The 22,328-nt window shown below is 39.0% G+C and overlaps 1 protein-coding gene across 1 annotated transcript; it reads left to right on the top strand.

Moving 5' to 3' along the window:
• The first annotated feature begins 441 nt into the window (after positions 1-441).
• Positions 442-11,139, top strand: LOC123762284 (uncharacterized). Its single transcript, XM_045748709.2, has 3 exons — positions 442-544; positions 2,766-2,949; positions 6,306-11,139. The coding sequence occupies exon 3, from the start codon at positions 6,405-6,407 to the stop codon at positions 7,662-7,664; it is 1,260 nt and encodes a 419-aa protein (XP_045604665.2). The 5' UTR covers positions 442-544; positions 2,766-2,949; positions 6,306-6,404; the 3' UTR covers positions 7,665-11,139.
• The last annotated feature ends 11,189 nt before the right edge of the window (positions 11,140-22,328 follow it).

Genomic DNA, 22,328 nt, shown 5'->3' with positions numbered 1-22,328 from the left:
GGGGCCTTGATTAGGGTTCGAAGCTATGCGCTGGGTGTTCCCAAACGCGCTTTAGTCAACTGTACCACGACATGTTACAAGAATTGCAACCTGAAGTGCATCTGCATCCACGAGGATCCCATTGGCTAGTTGATTAGTGGTACCGTTGACTAAGAGCGCGTCTGGGAACATCCAACGCCTAGATTCGAACCCTCGCAACAAGGCCCTTGTAAATTTGTCCACCGATATATCACGTTATTGTGATTTCTCTGTGTACTGTCAAATATATCACGCGATCTTGACTGGTCGCAGGATTAGAGTATGTAGTGATAGACGATATTCTTTTTAGCGCAATGAAGAGTCCTGTACGACGGAAAACGGATAGAGATCGGATAGAGTGCAATCAAATTACACTGTTCGATAATATCAGTGAACGATAAGATAAACGTGATAGCGTTGCAGGCTAACTTCCCTGCCGATAAGGAGTGGACGGGTGTGCGGACGGGTGTGACACATTATGAACCGACCTGCTGTCGCTTTAGCCACAGTCAACGTGGTTTCAAAGGTATTCTTTTTAATTACTTTCTACTGATGATATCCACCATTACCCGGGGAGGATCAGTGGTTGTACAGGGTGACCTGGGAATGTACAGGTTGACGAGGGGATGTACAGGGTGACCTGGGAATGTACAGGTTGACGAGGGGATGTACAGGGTGACCTGGGAATGTACAGGGTGACTTGGGGATGTTCAGGGTGACCTGATGATGGACAAGGTGACCTGATGATGTACAGGGTGACCTGATGATGTACAGGATGACCTGATGATATACAGGGTGATCTGGGGATGTACAGGGTGACCTGGAGATGTACAGGTGACCTGGAGATGTACAGGGTGACCTGGGGATGTACTGGGTGACCTGGGGATGTAGAGGGTAACCTGGGGATGTACAGGGTGACCTGGGGATGTACAGGGTGACCGGGGATGTACAGGGTGACCTGGGGATGTACAGGGTGACCGGGGGATGTACAGGGTGACCTGGGGATTTACAGGGTGATCGGGGGATGTACAAGGTGACCGGGGGATGTACAGGGTGACCTGGGGATGTACAGGGTGACCTGGGGATGTACTGGGTGACCTGTGGAGGTACAGGGTGACCTGGGGATATACAGGGTGACCTGGAGATGTACAGGGTGACCTGGAGATGTACAGGGTGACCTGGGGATGTACTGGGTGACCTGGAAATGTATAGGGTAACCTGGGGATGTACAGGGTGACCTAGGGATGTACAGGGTGACCGGGGGATGTACAGGGTGACCTGGGGATGCACAGGGTGACTTGGGGATGTTCAGGGTGACCTGATGATGGACAGGGTGACCTGATGATGTACAGGGTGACCTGGTGATGTACAGGATGACCTGATGATATACAGGGTGACCTGATGATGCACAGGGTGACCTGGGGATGTACAGGGTGACCTGGAGATATACAGGGAGACCTGGAGAAGTACAGGGTGACCTGATGATGGACAGGGGGACCTGATGATGTACAGGGTGACCTGGTGATGTACAGGATGACCTGATGATATACAGGGTGACCTGATGAGGCACAGGGTGACTTGATGATGCACAGGGTGACCTGGGGATGTACAGGGTGACCTGGAGATGTTCAGGGTGACCTGTGGATGTACAGGGTGACCTGTGGATGTACAGGGTGACTTGTGGATGTACAGGGTGACCTGTGGATGTACAGGGTGACTTGTGGATGTACAGGGTGACCTGTGGATGTACAGGGTGACCTGGGGATGTTCAGGGTGACCTGTGGATGTACAGGGCGACCTGTGGATGTACAGGGTGACCTGTGGATGTACAGGGTGACTTGTGGATGTACAGGGTGAACTGTGGATGTACAGGGTGACTTGTGGATGTACAGGGTGACCTGTGGATGTACAGGGTGACCTGGGGATGTTCAGGGTGACCTGTGGATGTACAGGGTGACCTGTGGATGTACAGGGTGACCTGTGGATGTACAGGGTGACGTGTGGATGTACAGGGTGACCTGTGGATGTACAGGGTGACCTGGGAATGTACAGGATGACCTCGGAATGTACAGGGTGACCTGTGAATGTACAGGGTGACCTTTAAATGTACAAGGTGATCTGGGGATGTACAGGGTGACCTGGGAATGTACAGGATGACCTGGGAATGTACAGGGTGACCTGTGAATGTACAGGGTGACCTTTAAATGTACAAGGTGACCTGGGAATGTACAAGGTGACCTGGGGACGTAAAGGGTGACCTGGGGACGTACAGGGTGATCTGATGATGTACAGGGTGACCTGATGATGTACAGGGTGAAGTGGGGATTTACAGGGTGACCTGGAGATGTACAGGGTGACCTGATGATGTACAGGATGACCTGTTGATGTACAGGATGACCTGGGGATGTACAGGGTGACCTGGGGATGTATAGGGTGACCTAGGGATGTATAGGGTGACCTGATGACGTACAGGGTGACCTGATGATGTACAGGGTAACCTGGGGATGTACAGGGTGACCTAGGGATGAACAGGGTGACCTGGAGAGGTACAGGGTGACCTGGGGATGACTACTTGAATTACCACGATATTTTTGAGAGAGAGAGAGAGAGAGAGAGAGAGAGAGAGAGAGAGAGAGAGAGAGAGAGAGAGAGAGAGAGAGAGAGAGAGAGAGAGAGAGAGAAAGAGAGAGAGAAAGAGAGAGAGAGATTTTCCAGCATCATAATGTAAACTGATCTAATCTTTCCAGGAATCACACGACAATGCCTTCACACATTATGAGGATAAGAATGTGGGCGTGGGTGGTGGTGTGGGCGTGTTCTGAGGCAGCAGCCAGTGTGTATGTATCGGAGATACTGAGGGTGGGCGTGAATGCTACATTCTGTGAACACATGGGATCCACACTCTTCTGTAACTATAAAACCACTGACAAGGTAACTATTTCTTTCTTTCTCTAGTGTATTAGCAATGACAGATGTCACTCTACAGTGACTCCACACTCCACACTCTACACTCTGCTTTTCTCTAACATTGCTTTAGAATCTTTTTTTTTTCTTTTTCTTCGAATCGCACCTCCGAAAAGGCTTACCATACATATTACAAATGTAAATAATAGCCAACAGAACTCAAACATCTAACCCTAGCCTAACCATAACCTAAAGATGTACAATATTGTAATGTGTAATAATATTAAGTCACATCCTAATATTGTGAACCGTGTGAAAAATTGAATCATTTCATGAAAATAGAAAGAAAAATAGAAAGGAAATAGGTGAACCTGAGAGGAAGAAGAGATATAAGAATGACGAAAATATAAAACCGGATGAAAAGAAAATTACAGAAAGAATCACAGAAGCCGAGAAAGGCCTAAAATCGGCAATGGAAGACTTAGACAAGTTTGAAAAGCAGATGTTAAACAACACGGAAAATATAGAATTAAGACCGGATCTTAATCGTTACATGGATGAACATGTCCAGAAAATGTGCAACATTGCAGGACAAGTAGTATACCTCTGGAGCACGAACAATATTTCCTATTGTGAATGAAAGCATGTATGATGAATGCATCTCTGGGACTGACATAATATGAACATATTTGTGAAAAGTCCTATTTTGAATGTACAACATATTGAAATTGATGACTATATCTTTTGCGTCAGTGAATGGATGGAATGAGCATAACCTGAAAGGAAGGAAATCTATAAGGAGAAAACACCATGGCATTACGGCTATAAAGCTCTGGGAAGGGTTAAGGATTTGGGATGGGACGGTTGAAAGGAATGGTGCTATACCACTTGGACTGTCAGGGATTGAACGCCAACCTGCATGAATCGAGGCCGTTACTCTACCGTCCGTAGCATGAGAAAGTGTTGGTTAATTCAACGTTGAGTTAACGTAGATGACGTTGAATTGGCTGGTAAAAAGGGGTAAGGCCAGACCCAAGCGTCTGGACTCCCGCCTCGGACAGACACAGATAAGCATGCATATATATATATATATATATATATATATATATATATATATATATATATATATATATATATATATATATATGTCGTACCTAGTAGCCAGAACTCACTTCTCAGCCTACTATTCAAGGCCCGATTTGCCTAATAAGCCAAGTTTTCCTGAATTAATATATTTACTATAATTTTTTTCTTATGAAATGATAAAGCAACCCTTTTCTCTATGTATGAGGTCAATTTTTTTTATTGGAGTTAAAATTAATGTAGATATATGACCGAACCTAACCAACCCTACCTAACCTAACCTAACCTATATTTATAGGTAAGGTTAGGTTAGGTAGCCAAAAAAAGCTAGGTTAGGTTAGGTTAGGTAGACGAAAAAACATTAATTCATGAAAACTTGGCTTATTAGGCAAATCGGGCCTTGAATAGTAGGCTGAGAAGTGCGTTCTGGCTATTAGGTACGACATATATATATATATATATATATATATATATATATATATATATATATATATATATATATATATATATATATAGTTATATTTATATATATATATATATATATATATATATATATATATATATATATATATATATATATATATATAGTTATATTTATATATATATAGTTATATTTATATATATATATATATATATATATATATATATATATATATATATAGTTATATATATATATATATATATATAGTTATATATATATATATATATATATATATAGTTATATATATATATATATATATATATATATATATATATAACTATATATATATATATATATATATATATATATATATATATATATATAGTTATATTTATATATATATATATATATATATATATATATATATATATATATATATATATATATATATATATATATATATATATATAGTTGTCGTACCTAATAGCCAGAACGCACTTCTCAGCCTACTATGCAAGGCCCGATTTGCCTAATAAGCCAAGTTTTCCCGAATTAATATATTTTCTCAAATTTTTTTCTTAAGAAATGATAGAGCAACCCATTTCATTATGTATGAGGTCAATTTTTTTTTATTGGAGTTAAAATTAATGTAGATATATGACCGAACCTAACCAACCCTACCTAACCTAACCTAACCTATATTTATAGGTAAGGTTAGGTTAGGTAGCCAAAAAAAGCTAGGTTAGGTTAGGTTAGGTAGACGAAAAAACATTAATTCATGAAAACTTGGCTTATTAGGCAAATCGGGCCTTGAATAGTAGGCTGAGAAGTGCGTTCTGGCTATTAGGTACGACATATATATATATATATATATATATATATATATATATATATATATATATATATATAGTTATATTTATATATATATATATATATATATATATATATATATATATATATATAGTTATATATATATATATATATATATATATATAGTTATATATATATATATATTTATATATATATATATATATATATATATATATATATATATATATATATATATATATATATATATATATATATATTTATATATATATATATATATATATATATATATATATATATATATATATATATATATATATATAGTTGTCGTACCTAATAGCCAGAACGCACTTCTCAGCCTACTATGCAAGGCCCGATTTGCCTAATAAGCCAAGTTTTCCCGAATTAATATATTTTCTCAAATTTTTTTCTTAAGAAATGATAGAGCAACCCATTTCATTATGTATGAGGTCAATTTTTTTTTATTGGAGTTAAAATTAACGTAGATATATGACCGAACCTAACCAACCCTACCTAACCTAACCTAACCTATCTTTATAGGTTAGGTTAGGTTAGGTAGCCGAAAAAGTTAGGTTAGGTTAGGTTAGGTAGGTTAGGTAGTCGAAAAAACATTAATTCATGAAAACTTGTCTTATTAGGCAAATCGGGTCTTGCATAGTAGGCTGAGAAGTGCGTTCTGGCTACTAGGTACGACATAGTTATATATATATATATATATATATAGTTATATATATATATATAGTTATATATATATATATATATATATATATATATATATATATATATATATATATATATATATATATATATATATATATATGTTTTTTTCACACATAGATCGGTGGTATTCAGTGGCGAAAATAATATATTTTTGTCGTCTGTAAATCACGCGATCTGAAAATTAAGTAATCATACATGTGAATATATTTCCTCTTTAGGTGATTCCGATCATTAAAAGCTTACTCCTGGAAGGCCATCTCCTATGAGTAAACATTTATAGTCATTGATTAATATATTGTTCCTTCCGTAGATGGTTTTTATGGATGAAGAACTGGACACATCAGTGCAGAAGGTGTTCGTGTAAAACGCTGTGAAGCTGCAGCTGAGTGAAACTGTGTGTGTCAGCGTTATGTTCAACAACGTGGCCGAGGTGGTGGTGGTGAAGGGCGAGGGTGACCCTTGTGAACCTCACCGCGAGTTCTCCGCCAGACACTCGAACTTGGACAGATTACCTAGCCGGGTGAGTCGTATATACATGGAAGACAGCATCATCACCACGCTGGCCACCACCGCCAACATCAGTCAACTCATCGTCATCAACTCCGTCATCAAGGTCTTCAACGTCTCCAGCCCTCTACAGCCAGGCGTCTCGGTGGACCTGGTCTCATCAACACTCCAAACTCTCCAAAACCTGCATGTGACAAAAGGTTCTGATCTTCTGTTGCACAAATCATCTGTGGCTGTGGTAGCGTATCACGGGTTAATCAACGAAGGCAATGTAGTTTTGAGAGAATCGACGACGACGGCGTCAGAGGAAGACGGTGTCCTCATGCTTCCTGGAGCTACACTGACCCTCAACACCTACTCTGGTAGCCTGAGAGTGAAGGCCACGTCACTCGACTCCTACGGTGAACGGCAACTCATGACCCAGTCTCCCTCTGTAACTTGTGAGTGTGATCCGTTACCCAGTTACTTCAGAGCATTTGTTGCGTGTCTTATGTTACTGCTCCTTGCTTGCCTGGGGATTATATTTTGCGGAATATACATTTACATGTTTACAGATAAAAAATCAGTTTTTCCCTTAATAATATTTAAAAATGCTGCGAAAAGTATTGATCTTTCAGAGAGAGATTCAGAACTACCTCTTATAGGTGGCCTAGTTGGTGGTGCTTCAACCCAAGTAACACCAGAGGATATATCATCTAAAATATTAGCAAACATCTCTGAAAAGTGGCTAGAAAAATTAGATTTTCTAAACATGGAAATCTTAACATCATTGAATAAAGAACAATCGGATTATCGTGAGAAAATTGAATCGTTTCACAAAAATAGAAAGAAAAGTAGAAAAGAAATAGGTGAACCTGAGAGGAAGAAGAGATATAAAAATGACGAAAATATAAAACCGAATGAAAAGAAAATTGCAGAAAGAATCACAGAAGCCGAGAAAGGCCTAAAATTGGCAAAGGAAGACTTCGAGAAAGTTGAAAAGCAGATGCTAAAAAACACGGAAAATATAGAATTAAGACAGGATCTTGATCAATACATGGATGAACATGTCCAGAAAATGTGCAACATTGCAGGACAAGCACTGAACCTCTGGAAACGTTCGCTTAAGTCTGATTGGAGCTCATTATTTATATTCGAGCCCAACAAGTGGCTGAGTTTGTGAGAGAGTCTCATAAAGAAACAGGAAAATAACTGGAAAGTCTACGTCGAAGAACAGGACAAATATAAAGAACGTTCAAAGGAATTACACGAAAAGTTCACAATGGAATTTAAGGAATTAAACGAAAAGTTCGTCATGGAATCTAAGGAATTAAACGACAACTTCAAGGACGACGCCAATAGAATTACGAGTCTGTTTAATGTACAAAAACTGAAAAATGAAAAGAAATTGAAGCATCTGAATGAAATATTAAATGAGACCCGTCTAGTATCACATACTTTGCTTTCAATGGAAACTCTAAATATCGACCATGAAAAACTTCAAGACTCTCGCGACAACGTTCTAACAGCAGCCACTGAAAATTTTACACAAGAAATGCAGAAACAATTAGAGGCGCTGCTGAACATGCACAAGCTGTGTGTTCTGTTCACAAGGCAGGAAATGAACAAGATGTGTGACGAGTTTACTGAAACAATCTTGCACGAACACCCAGTTATGCACGAACACCCAGTCAGGCACGAGCACCCAGGTGCTCAGTCACAGAACAGCAACAGTAACTGAACCAGTAGTGAACGATGCCGGTCACTGTATTGTAATGTAACGTGAAGAGAAAGATAATGACTTTAACTTTATTTAACTAGAAGTGTAAAGAAGTTGCTGTATTATGTAACATAAAAAGTAAGGAAGTTCCTATAACCTAATGTATCTGAAAGAGTAGACCACTGACAGTTATCTAATATAACTAGTAGTGTAGACTACTAACTGTGATCTATTTTAACTTTGAAGCGAAAGTTGATAACTGTTATTTAATGTACCTTGACTAGTAAGATAGTAAATTTATATTCTAATATAACTTGTATATTTTGTTCTAACACGTAAGATATATGTTACTCTCATATTAGGCTAAGGAATGTAAGCTAATGTGACAATTTTTAAAGCAAAAATATCAGTAATTAAAGAACAATATTCAGAAATATCACGTTTCCTCTCGCTCAGTTCTTAGGCTGCTCGAATGAGATAATGAGAGATATTTAATGAGAGATACAGAACACTTGCCTTCACAAATTTGACGAATGCGTTAAGCACCACAGAGAAATAGGAAGTAGTACGACCGCTTTGGTTCCTTCAGAGAGACGTCGTCAGGAATAAGTAACAAATGCCAGAGAGAGAAAGTAGCAAGGAAGGAGACCAATTTAAGAAACTGGTGCCAACTACCTATAAAACAACAACTAGTAATTTAAATTAGGGACGAAAATGTAAGCAAGAACTGAATGTAAATCGTAAGTAAACTGCGACCAGTGCAACGAATAACACGAAATTTATCTGCGAAAGTTGAGAAAATATGAAAACGAACCGTGAAAAGAGAGTAGTGAAACAGCAGACAGGGTACTGGAGGCCAGATAGGAGGGGCTGTGACCCTTAAACCTGTCTTGGGCTGGACGGTAGAGTGACGGTCTCGCTTCATGCAGGTCGGCGTTCAATCCCCGACCGTCCAAGTGGCTGGGCACCATTCCTTCCCTCCGTCCCATCCCAAATCCTTTATCCTAATCCCTTCCAAGTGCTATATAGTCGTAATGGCTTGATGTTTTCCCCTGATGATTCCCTCCCTTCATCTCAATTGTTTTCGCGGCAAAATACTAACTAAAAATTTGTAACTTTTGTACAATCCCGGACTCAAATTCAAAGTATTATCTCTATATATAATTACACGTGAGTCACTTGTCTTTCTGCTAATGAAGACTTGCTCTAGTTCAAAGCAACAATTGTAATTCAATAATTGTTGACTGCATTATTGCAATTCTGGATTGCAATAATCCAGTCAACAGAATAGCTGAAATCTCCTAAGTGAGCAAACAATACCATTTGAAATGTGACCTGATCTAATAGAACATTTACACTGGCTTAACTGTTTGTCCATATTCGTAGTGATTGACTAATGTAAACCGTAATACATAACTTACAATGTATCTTACTTACACATCCACCAAAAAAACAGAGGAATTTTTCATCAATACGTTATTCACTGTACACAAATTCTTAAACACAACATTAATTTTACACTTCTTAAGAGTGTGTGCAATTCTTCATATAATTTCCATTTAAGGGATGGTATTAAACATATCTGTAAAGGACTGAATCATTCTTAGACTAGGCTTTTAAAATATTTTTCTTTCAATGCAGTTTCTGTGACAGATTTGGCATATTGAAACTTAAAGGCAATCACATTTTTATTTTTCACATTTCTGCATGAATTCAAGGCTTTGCTTGTGGGTAATCCGGAATTCATTGATATTAACATTTAAAATTACTTTATTAGGGCTGACAGTCATCGGGAGTGAATGTAATTGCTTAGTATCATCCGTCTGTTTCAAGGAATATCGTTTAGTGTGAGAGAGTTCTTTATAAGCAAGTTACCTATGTAGAGCATTACCTATCTTCATGCTCTTTAATTATAGAATCAGCTGTATTTTCTGTTTAGAATTGCTAGGAGTCACGTGTGTGTGTGTGTGTGTGTGTGTGTGTGTGTGTGTGTGTGTGTGTGTGTGTGTGTGTGTGTGTGTGTGTGTGTGTGTGTGTGTGTCGAGTATAGCTGACATGAATCTGTCCAACATAATGCTCGTCGTCGAAAATATGTTCTTACAGTAGAGTCTAATTGATGAGACCAGTTATGTCAGCACTGTGTAGAAATGCCCGACAGACCACTGGAACATTATTTAACACAGTGCAGTTACAAATCCATTAAGATTTCAACTTAGATACAACAGAGCAGAAGTTGTTAAACACGTGGGACCAAATCTTACTGAAGCGACCATATGAGTCATAAATACTCATACTCCGCCCAAGTAAAACAGAAACAAGCAACACTTAGTGGGCCAGCCAGAGGCTTAGGGCCCGCGCAGGAATATCCCTGCAAAAAAAAAAAAAAGTTCTGAGGTGTTGACTTCATCATCAATAGTAACACAGTGTTTCTCACCTTCCTTTGGATGACCTCTTCCACATGACCGTTATAGTGACCGTCTTATCGACAAGAACCGGCCTCATTCCTCTCGAGTTCCTCACCAACTTGCTTCCAACTAGAGTTGAGTGAGCAAGAACAACTGCGGTAGGCATCAGCAACTTTTGACTTGTGTCGGCCAGAGCACTTACAACTTGCAATATGACAAGTTCATTCTCAAGACGTTGTTTAACGATTAAATAATACAAAGCTCGGTTTAACGATTAAATATTTAAAAAACCAGAGGATACACGAGTACGAAGTTGAAATAAGTGAGATAGACAGAAGAACAGTTGAAAATTTGTTACCTAAATGGAAAAAGTCTGCTAGAGTGAGCACAAGTAATGGAGTAGAATTCAGCAATAAACAGCAGAGGGAGAGAGGGAGAGAGGGAGAGAGAGAGAGAGAGAGAGAGAGAGAGAGAGAGAGAGAGAGAGAGAGAGAGAGAGAGAGAGAGAGAGAGAGAGAGAGAGAAAGAGAGAGGGTTAGCACAAGTAAAGTTGAAGAGTAAAATACAGGAGAAAACTACAATAAAAAAAATGTATTCAGAGACCATAAACAAACATAAACAAACATAAACAAACGAGGCCCAGAAATTCTGGAAACATAAACACACCGATGAAAGACAAAACCACTAACAAAATTAAAGGTAAATACAGAGACCCGATAAAGGAAACACGCGAAACCTCAAAAACAATTAACGAACTCCATATAAAAAAACAGAAACAAATGAACCAATATATAGAGAGGAAAATATAATGCCTATATCTGTTCTTGGTGAGCGAGCTGAAGACACAAAGATCTATCTTGGTGAGCCGGAGGAGAAATTCTTAGTTTAAAATAGCACGGAGCAATATAGAAAAGCATTCCTGGAAGGTGACAAGAGGGGGAGATATAGGAGTTAAATATACGCTAAGAGAAGCTGAGACTCAGTTCAGAGAAATGGTTAGAGTGGTGTAAAAATTTTGCCGACTGTGGAACACAGTAGAATCACTCTGAAGGGTGAAGGGCAGTGAGGGTGGCAGAGTTCACTGGGAAGAGCCGAGCTGCATGTGTGGTTGCAGATTACTCGATTTAGAAAGGAGTAAGAATAAACTTGTGCACCGATGTGAATTCACACACACACAACACAACACACCACACACAACACAACACACCACACACAACACAACACACCACACACAACACAACACACCACACACAACACAACACACCACACACAACACAACACACCACACACACAACACACACCACACACACCACACACACAACACACACACACAACACACCACACACACACACCACACACACCACACACACCACACACACCACACACACACCACACACACACCACACACACAACACAACACACAACACACATCACACACACACACACACACAACACACAACACACACACACACCACACACACACCACACACACAACACACACACCACACACAACACACACACACCACACACACACCACACACACCACACACCACACACACACCACACACACAACACACACACCACACACAACACACACACACCACACACACACCACACACACCACACACACACCACACACACAACACAACACACAACACACATCACACACACACACACACAACACACAACACACACACACCACACACACACCACACACACAACACAACACACCACATACACACCACACACACCACACACACCACACACACAACACACACCACACACATCACACACACAACACAACACACAACACACATCACACACACAACACAACACACACACACACACACCACACACACCACACACATCACACACACAACACAACACACCACACACACACCACACACACCACACACACCACACACACAACACAACACACCACATACACACACCACACACACCACACACATCACACACACAACACAACACACAACACACATCACACACACAACACAACACACACACACACACACACACACACACACACACCTATGGAGGCTCAACGAAGCGTGAGGGGCCGCGGTGATCAATAGCACTTAAGGTACAGTTTCAGCACAGAACACGAGCTTCCCGCTGGAACCTCACCAGGCAACTGTGACGGGCTGACCCAGTCTCCTGGAATGTAATAGTCATACCACAGATGCTGAGGACATCAAAGTGTCAGCTGGGGTTCCCACTGTATTACCAGTGACGGTGAAGATATCAAAGTAACAGCTGGAGTTCCACTGTATTACCAGTGACGGTGAAGACATGAAATGACAGCTGAGGTTCCATAGTATAACTGTTGACAGTGAAGACATAAGAGTGACAGATGGAGTTCTATAGAATTACCTGTGATATTACAAGCTTGAAAGAGACAGATGGGATTCCCAAGGACTGTTGGGAAGTGTTGCAGAAGTAAGGAGAGATACAACACGTTCTGAAATGCTTGAGGGGAAGAATCTCAGCTCAACTGCTGACGGTACGATGTCCTGATTTAGATGAAGTCATTGAGTGCTGCTGTTGATTATGAGCATATATATATATATATATATATATATATATATATATATATATATATATATATATATATATATATATATATATATATATATATATATAAAATTGTGTGTATGCAGAAATGAGACTAGAGTGCTACGATCAATTGTGTTAGGGTTCACCTTTGATGTTTTTTTGGGAGGGAGGTTTCTTGATTTCTGTAATAAATAGTTGACCAAGAAGCTACTCCTCTCCCCCTCATACAAGACAAATAACTATGTGGACAGACAGGCAGACAATTGGCTAGTTAGACAGAAATGCAGATAATTAACTCTGTGGACCGAGTTAATTAGCTGTGGGGAGAGACAAGCAGACAGTGAGCTGGGTTGGTAGACAAGCAAAAAGTTAGCTGGGTGAACAGACAACGAAACAATTAGTTGGGTGGACAGACAGAGGGGAAAATTAGCTGAGTGGACTGAGAGGCACGTAGACAAGCAAACACTTCCATAAAACAACCTGGACCTAGATTCACGAAGCTCCATGTATTCGTAAATAGGTTTGCTACGATGGTTCCTAAGTATGCTCTAAGAAGATGCTTAGGTGCAATTCACGTAGGTCCACTTAGGAAGATATTTGGGTTCTGGGTCTGGTTCACCTGAGTGCCGATAGAGGTCACTACTGTGTTTCGTTTGGCCAATCAGAGAGCAGCAACATTCTTCACATTGAAGATTTAGCGTTGGCTTATCGGAGCTCTACTGCCTCCTATTTACGTCGAATTTTCTTATAAAATTAGTATATTTCAAAGCAAAACTACGTTTTTTCAACTTCTACAGACAGCACCGACATTGTAGTAAACAAATATGTTACATTTATTGTTTACCTACGTAATTCTAAGATATACTGTTTAGCTGTCCTTGTTGCTCGGAAGATGCGCAGACAATTATTATATATATTTACTGAATTTACCCAAGGGCCACTAACTATCTAGTGGCCTCGACGAGGACAGAAAGCCGGCGGCTTGTTAAAGGGCCCGCCAATTGTCTTAATGATATTGTTTAGCTTGGAATTTGGCATTTACGGCTTCAGCGGGTAGGCAGTTCCATGGGTTTATAACCCTCTGGGTGGAAAAAACATCTGTTTTCAGTCCTACTTGATAGAACATACTCTCCAACACTATATCTGTGATTGCCCTGTTATCAGTGACTTCATACCAAATGGTATGAGGTACTTTGAGCTCTGCAATTACTTCATATACTCAGGAATATTGGAAGATATTCTTGTGCTGCACCCAGATTTGGCCAGTGGAGGCTAATATATCAGCTTCCGGAAGATGAGAGGAAATGTCAGCACTGTGGAGAAATGCCCGACAGACCACTGGAACATTATCTAACACAGTGCACAGTTACAAACCCATTAAGATTTCAACTTAGATTCAACAGAGCAGAAGTTGTTAAACACATATGACAAAATCTTACTGAAGCGACCATACGAGTAATAAATACTCATACTCCGCCCAAGTAAAACAGAAACAAGCAACACTTAGTGGGCCAGCCAGAGGCTTAGGGCCCGCGCAGGAATATTCCTGCAAAAAAAAAAAATAGATCAGCCTTAAGTATTTTGTTCTCTCCAGAATCCATGTATGACTGGCCATCCTGTGAGGTGAGGATGTTGGATGAGCTTGTAGCTCGTTTTTGATCTACACTGTGTGGTCCTTCATACAGAATACGGAAGCAGCACATTGCTGTGTATACCTAAACATGTTAAAAAATACATTATTTGAGAGAAGTCTTGTAGAAACTGGTAAGAGTAATTATTATATAATGTTTCTATGATTTAGTGCTTACCTCTTGTGAAAATCGTGAAGAGTTGTTTAGTCAGAGTTGATTTGTTTTTTGTATTGAGGCTGGTATTTTGTACCTTGATTCCATGTATGTCTAACCATCCTGTGAGATGGGAGTATTAAATAAATTTATAGCTAGTTTTTTATCTACACTGTGTAATATTCCATATAGAATAGGGTAGCAGCACATTGCTGTGTATACCTAATCTTCCTAATAAAAAAAATCACTAATAAAGATTTTAAATTATAGTTTGTATTATTATAAATACTGTATTATCCTTATTAAATCATGTTAACCATGGATCATTAAGATCTCATGTTGATATGTAATAGTCATATATCTTTTGAACTGCTAATTCATGCTAATCATTTTTTAATCATTCATTAAATTGTGCATTATGTCTCAATTTTTCACTTCCTTGGTTATACTGTACAGTACAAAAAGATAGGATAAAAATAAACCAGTAATATTTCTTTAATTATATTTTTTTATTTAAATAACTGCATCAATATTTTTACAGTTAACAGGATTGGTTTTACCATACAGGTGCATTATTTGTTAAAAAAAATTGGTTTATTGTTACACACAATGGTGCTACATAGCCTTCCCCGCTTGGTGCCTTCTTTTAATACTTACTGATTAATAAATAAATAATAATATATACATTTTATTCAGGAAAAGTACACACAGTTGATTTACAAACATAATGTTGGATTTATAGGCAGAGCTAGTACATACAATACCTAAAGCCACTAATACTCATAGCATTTCGGGCAAGGTGTGGGGGGGGGAAAACACTTAGACTAAAACTTAATAGTAATCGGGATTAGGTATAAATTGTGTTGAAAGAAGAAATAAAAAATAAAGAAAAGGGGGGTAACATAGCAGACATCAGCAACTGTACACGTTGGTGAACAAACAGCATTGTTTAAAAAGTAGCAAGACATGGGTTGACATTTTGGGGGTAAGGTAGGTTACATGGAGTTAATTAGGTAGTACTTGGTTTTACTCTTAAACTGGTTGAGAGAGGTACAGCCTTTGACATGATTCGGGAGGTCATTCCACATTCTGGGTCCCTTGATTTGTAGAGCACTTCTAGTTTGGTTACACACAGCCAAATTGTGTAACAGGGAGAGAGGTCTTAGACACAAATTTGTTCCATGCTAAATGTAAATGAATCAGCTGAGTATTCCTTAAATAAAATAAGCTGTTTCAGCTTATAAGGTAAATAAAATAAGCATTTCTCAAATAAGTAGCTGCCTCACCTCACTGCCTTACTGCTACATAGCCTTCCCGGCATGGTGCCTTCTTTTGATAATTACTTGTTCCACGCCCAAGTTGTGTAACAGGAAGAGGTCTTGGACCCCTACTTCCCTCTCTCTCTTTTTAATAGTCCATATAGTCATAATTATAGCTTTAAGTATTCAATGAATAAAGTTTTTGACGTTTTTACCCTTCTCCTTACCTAACATCATTTGTGCAGCATATTTTTATTTTATGTCTCACCCAGATTTAATTTAAAAATAAAACCAAACTAAATAAATTAGAAATGGGTATGCATAGCTAAGGTACACCCTTACTACTAGGTAAACAGGGGTATTTGGTGATAGTAAATGCTTCCATCAGGCAGGGCTCATCACCTTCTCTCATATTTCATGTTCACCAGTGTTTATTTACTTAATAATTACTGGTATACTATCTGGCTATTATAAAACTAATTCTAATATCATAACACATATTTACTTCAAGTTTCAAGCAGAGAATGCATATATAACAAACACGAAGGACTCATCCTCACGAGATTCACCAGCTATAATCTTTTGTTTACGTTCCAAAATCTTAAAATCTATCCCAGTGTTATATAGTAGAGAAAAATTGAGTTATATCCAGTTTACCTAAAGCTGCGAGTGGTCGACAGCACACTTAGATGACGGACCAAACTTACAAAGGTTTTTCTTCTTAGTGTAGCAACCTGAATACCGGCGTAGTCGCCACGAAGTGCGCTAAGAAGGAAAGCATTCGTAGCTAAGAAGAAAAACATTCGTAAGTACCTTCGTGAATCTGGCCCCTGGCCTAGAGAGAACATTTTTTGGCAATTAAAGGAATAGCAGAATACAATAACGACCAGAAAAAAACTTAAAAAGTAGCAGACAAACGAAATCAACATACCGAACAAGAAACATAAAACCGACCAACCAGTTACGATGTCCCGACACTAGACAGGAAGAACGAGGAAGGTGTGTGGGGGGGTGTTGGAAGGAGAAGCAATGACGGTAAACACCTCGTTAGGAGCACGAGTGAGAGACAGGAAGCTAAACAGGCAGACGGGCCATGGAGGTGTTGTGTTGGGCCCGGGTGCCTGGCTCAGGTAGTCTTCAGGGAAAACGTAGCACCAATATCGCGTGATGTACGCCCCTTGGCACTCGCCAGACCAATATTCAGCATAGCGTGTTTATCGGGAGGCGCTCCGGCACGCCGATAACTGTGTCGGCAATATTTATGCCTTGTTTCATAGGAAAATTGTAATGGGTTAGTTTATAGGCACAGATTAAAGGCACAGATAAATTGGCACCTGGGAGATATTAAAACGGAGGTTAACGCGTTAGCAAATGTATCAATACACTTGCGCAGACCTTGATTTTACGGATCAATATACATCAACATGCACTGATGTGTATGGTTATGATTAAATTTATAAAACACAGAGCACACACACATTGCCACTGACGCAGAGGCTTGTGCACACGTGCACTCTAAATAACAGGATTGGTTCCCATGGTAACTATAACGAGGAATACGAAGTACCCAATGAAATATTAAGTGAGGCATATGTAGCAGACCTTGAAAGGGTAAGAGAAGCATGAAAACTGGCGAATGCTTAACTTGACCAAAGACAACAGAAGACGCGAGAAGCAAATGATAACAATAATACAAAAAAATAGTATTTGAAGGTAATTATGCTATAAAATAAATATGACTTTATAGCACTATGAGAGATATGAGGCAGGATGACAGCTGGGATAGGAGGAATGGCCAAAAAGAGGTGGGGATCTAGTAGCAGGCATCCATCAGTGTCAGGAGACTATGGAGTTGCACTCTGATTGTCCGTCTGGCGTGGCCTCTCCAGGGCGCAAATCCAGGGTAGGTTGATAAGAGGGAGAAGCTGTTCCCCATGCAGCAGGTACGTAGAGAATAATAGGTAGGACAGGAGGACATAATAAAAGCTTTATTATGAGCACAAAGAGCTGGGATATGAGGATGTTGTGAAGGAATGGTATCCACCTTGCATCAACGCGGATAAAATTCCGAACCTACACGAAACTGCTTCAGAGTTAAATAAATTAACGCATTGTGTCGGGGGACAGGGGGGGAGGGAGGGAATTATCAGGAGCAAGCGCCAAGCTATTACAACTATATAGCACTGGGAAGGGGTCAGGATAAAGATTTGGGATGGGACGGAGGGAAAGGAATGGTGACCAACCGCTTGGACGATCGGGGATTGAACACCGACTTGCATGAAGCGAGACCGTCGGTCTACCGTCTTCCCTAAGTGATTGGACGGGGGACAGGGAGCCAGAGTGTATTCTTACAGGTTCTGCTTTCATCGAGGTCTCTCCACCCCCCCCCCCCTCCCAAGGTCATATTACTGACCCCGCCCAGGATGCAATCCCACAAGATGCTTACTAACTCTTGGGTACCTACTTGCTGCTAGCTAAGCTGGCGCATTATGTGAAAGGAAATGTGCCCCAACCATTTCTGTCCCACCCTGGATTCGAACTCGGAATTCTCGACTGTGCGTCGAAAACGAACACCATTGTACTACCGGGTACTACCAGTCCTTCAAGCAATCGTCATTGATACCTAAAAACACACGAGGAATTGTTTTTTGTGATTCAAATTCAAGCACGTGAAAACTTCTCCTGCAAGATTGACAGCAGGAAAGTCATAATAACAATTTTAAATCACCTAATCGCTGCACAGAACAAATGGATTAGAATATATTTTGTATGGATACCATCCCGCATAAATATAATCCATCATAATAACAAAGACAGCCGCCAAATTAGCACAACAAAAATGAAGTGGAATTAAACCTATTTATCCCCATCTCTGTTGTTAGGTCTATATTGTTGTAAATACTCAGGTCTGATAGAACAGAAATTCCTGACCACCAAAAGCCTGAAAACACTCATATAAAAGCTATGACATTTAAATCTGAAAACCTGTATCTATGGTTAACCTGCTGTTACCCAACAGTAAAATAGGTACCTGGGTGTTAGTCAGCTGTCACGGGCTGCTTCCTGGGGGTAGAGGCCTGGTCGAGGACCGGGCCGCGGGGACACTAAAAAAAGCCCCGAAATCATCTCAAGATAACCTCAAGATGGGCAGCACAAAACGTCCACCAGACTGTGCGACACAGTGGCTCCCAGGATCAAGTTGGGTTACCGTTACCTGTGGCAGGTGGCTACAGGTGACGGATCTCCCAATCCTGAGCACTCCACGTGCAGGCTTTGTGAGCAGGAACTGGGACATGATCTCTCACACTACGTTATTGAATGTCCAATCATTAGACTCTTCAGTCCTGCCGATATGAGGTACCTGGAGCTTTGCAATTACTTTAGCAAATCTCATGTTCAAACTTTGGATAATCTTCGAAGGATAGAAGCTACGAAGGATTATCTTCGTAACTTTTATCTCTCTATTAATTGGTCTAACGCAACGATTCTATCTTTTAGCACATTATTTTAAAAGAAATTATACTGAATCAAGCCGTATTAAATATGATGATAATACTTTATATATAAGCTCTGGGTTGTTTACAATTTATCCATTCTTTGGTAAAACCATCGTTTCTAACATATTAATTCATAGCTCTTGGCAAGGAGCCAACTTCCGTCCTGTGATAAGAAATGTTGGTCTTTAATTTATGTGGTTCGTTTTCTTTAAAATTGTCTCCCCCTGACATTTCACACATGTGACCTAATTAGATTAGTACTTAATGTTATTAGACCCTTTGATATAAATTCTGAAGTATTTAATCCTATAATTTTAATTAAATTCGAAGGTGAGGCATATCGTTTTGGTTAGCTATTGAATGTAAACATATTTTGTAGTTAGCTCGACACTCACCACGAGTGTTACACTCACAACCTAACCAAATGTCAGCCTCTTTTCCATGAAGGAAAAGAGGCTGATATTCCATGAAGGAATGGAATACTTTCTTATTTACAAATTTTTACATTTACAGTCCATCATCTGTACAAAATCCCCCTTTCATATGTGGGATTTGAAATTGTTTGTTCGTCTTAAGTTTTAATATTTGAGAAAACGAGTGTACATTAAATTTTGGTAATAATGTTTGATGTTTAACATGTGATGACTATTGATTTTGTCATCCTGCTTTGGCGCTACACTTCGTTCCTAACGAGGCACTTGGCGGGTCGAAACTGTTTTCCTATTTCACTATAGGTTTTCTTTCATGTTTATTTAAGTATATATATTTTACAGCAACATGGGTTTTTGACTGATCGAGACGACAAAATACCCAAGAGCTGCCAGTGACCTCTTAGAGCGTTTCAGTGTGATACTCCAGAGGGAAAATGCACACTGCATTCTTGGAGTTCATTTTTGACAATCAACTTTTGTACCATCCATGTAACCAGTATCGGAAGTTTGTAACCAACTTTGAATAATAATGTAAAAAAAAAAAATTACTGGAGTTGTAGAAGACAATATACAATTAGAGATTCTTGCAAAAAAATAGACAGCGTCTCTGTGTTTTACTCTGAATTAGCCTGAAACATTTGTGTTGCTGGATAAACACAGAGAGGAATTACATAATTTTATCTTGCCTACATAATCCTCGAGCTTTCAGCATTCTGAAAATATCTCTTGCAAATGGATCACCATTTTGAAACCAGAAATAATAATGTTTTTGTTACTCCCTCAACTGTTTGAAATTTTGCTTATGCGGGAATATTTCTCTTTTTATAACATTTTGTCGAAAAGAATAATGTTATTGTGGTCCGCATATTGTGGAATATCCCACGGTTGCAATCTCGATTACTTCTAACTATTTAAGGGAATCTATTGTTTTCATGATTATTTTTATGTTTAAAAAAATTGTACATTGAGTTTTCTTTTGGAATATATTCATTAGTATTGATGTTTGGTCAGTCCTTTGAGTTATAAATAGTGAGGTCACATTTATGCCTTATAGTGCTTCACGTAGTTTGCAAGTGACCTGGGAAGGACAGAAACGGTTTGGTATGTTTCCTTTCACCTGATGCCACTGTTAATCTGGCACTAAAAACGATTCTTCGCGGGAGGGGATCGTATTCCAGGGACCTGCCCGAAACGCTACGCGTACTAGTGGCTGTACAAGAATGTAACAACTCTTGTATATATCTCAAAAAAAAAAAAAAAAAACTAAACGGACAACTGCTGTGAGGTTGCGTCCTGGAGATGGTCAATAGTTGATCAAGGAGGGACCACGCTAAGCCTAAGTATAGGTTCCTCTAACTATGGGAAATAGATACATCATCTGTTACTAGTTAACGACGACGGGGGAGTTGTGTATTTTCAAGGAAGTTTATTGTCTGTTTTCACTCCTAAGGTTCACCTCCTTACAAGTGTATCGTGAGACGCCAGTGGAGAATTGAACAAGTCTTGGCAATGTAAATTACATTATCTTGGAGTTTACGATCACCTTAAGGAAATGATCATTTGCATACTAATTTGGCCTTGTTAAACGGACTTCGTTTGAATGCCGGGTTGTCTTTTGTTCGAAGTTCAAGGATTATTGAATTATTATTCAGGGAAAATGACTGGTATTTTGCGTGTTTTCGCTAGATTTGTTTTTATTTTATTAATTGAATTTGTATATGTAATTGAATAAAATTTAAAAATTATTACACTGTATTACAAATACAATTATACTTACAATTTCTCTCTCTCTCTCTCTCTCTCTCTCTCTCTCTCTCTCTCTCTCTCTCTCTCTCTCTCTCTCTCTCTCTCTCTCTCTCTCTCTCTCTCTCTCTCTCTCTATGTATATATATATATATATATATATATATATATATATATATATATATATATATATATATATATATACATATATATATATATATATATATATATATATATATATATATATATATATATATATATATATATATATATATATAGTAATATCAAAACAAGCATAAAAGAAGAAAAGTGAGATGATCAAATGAATAAAGACGGCGAATATAAAAGAACTGATAAAATATGAAATAAAGCCCAAGTAGAAAAATGGGAGCACATTAGAGAAATGCAAAACCTCTCTCATCTTTACTACTGCT

The sequence above is a fragment of the Procambarus clarkii genome, chromosome 2 (genome assembly GCF_040958095.1).
Source record: "Procambarus clarkii isolate CNS0578487 chromosome 2, FALCON_Pclarkii_2.0, whole genome shotgun sequence".
Classification (NCBI taxonomy): Eukaryota; Metazoa; Arthropoda; class Malacostraca; order Decapoda; family Cambaridae; genus Procambarus; species Procambarus clarkii.
The sequence above is the reverse complement of the archived record's forward strand: the minus strand, read 5'-3'. Positions and strand labels throughout refer to the sequence as shown.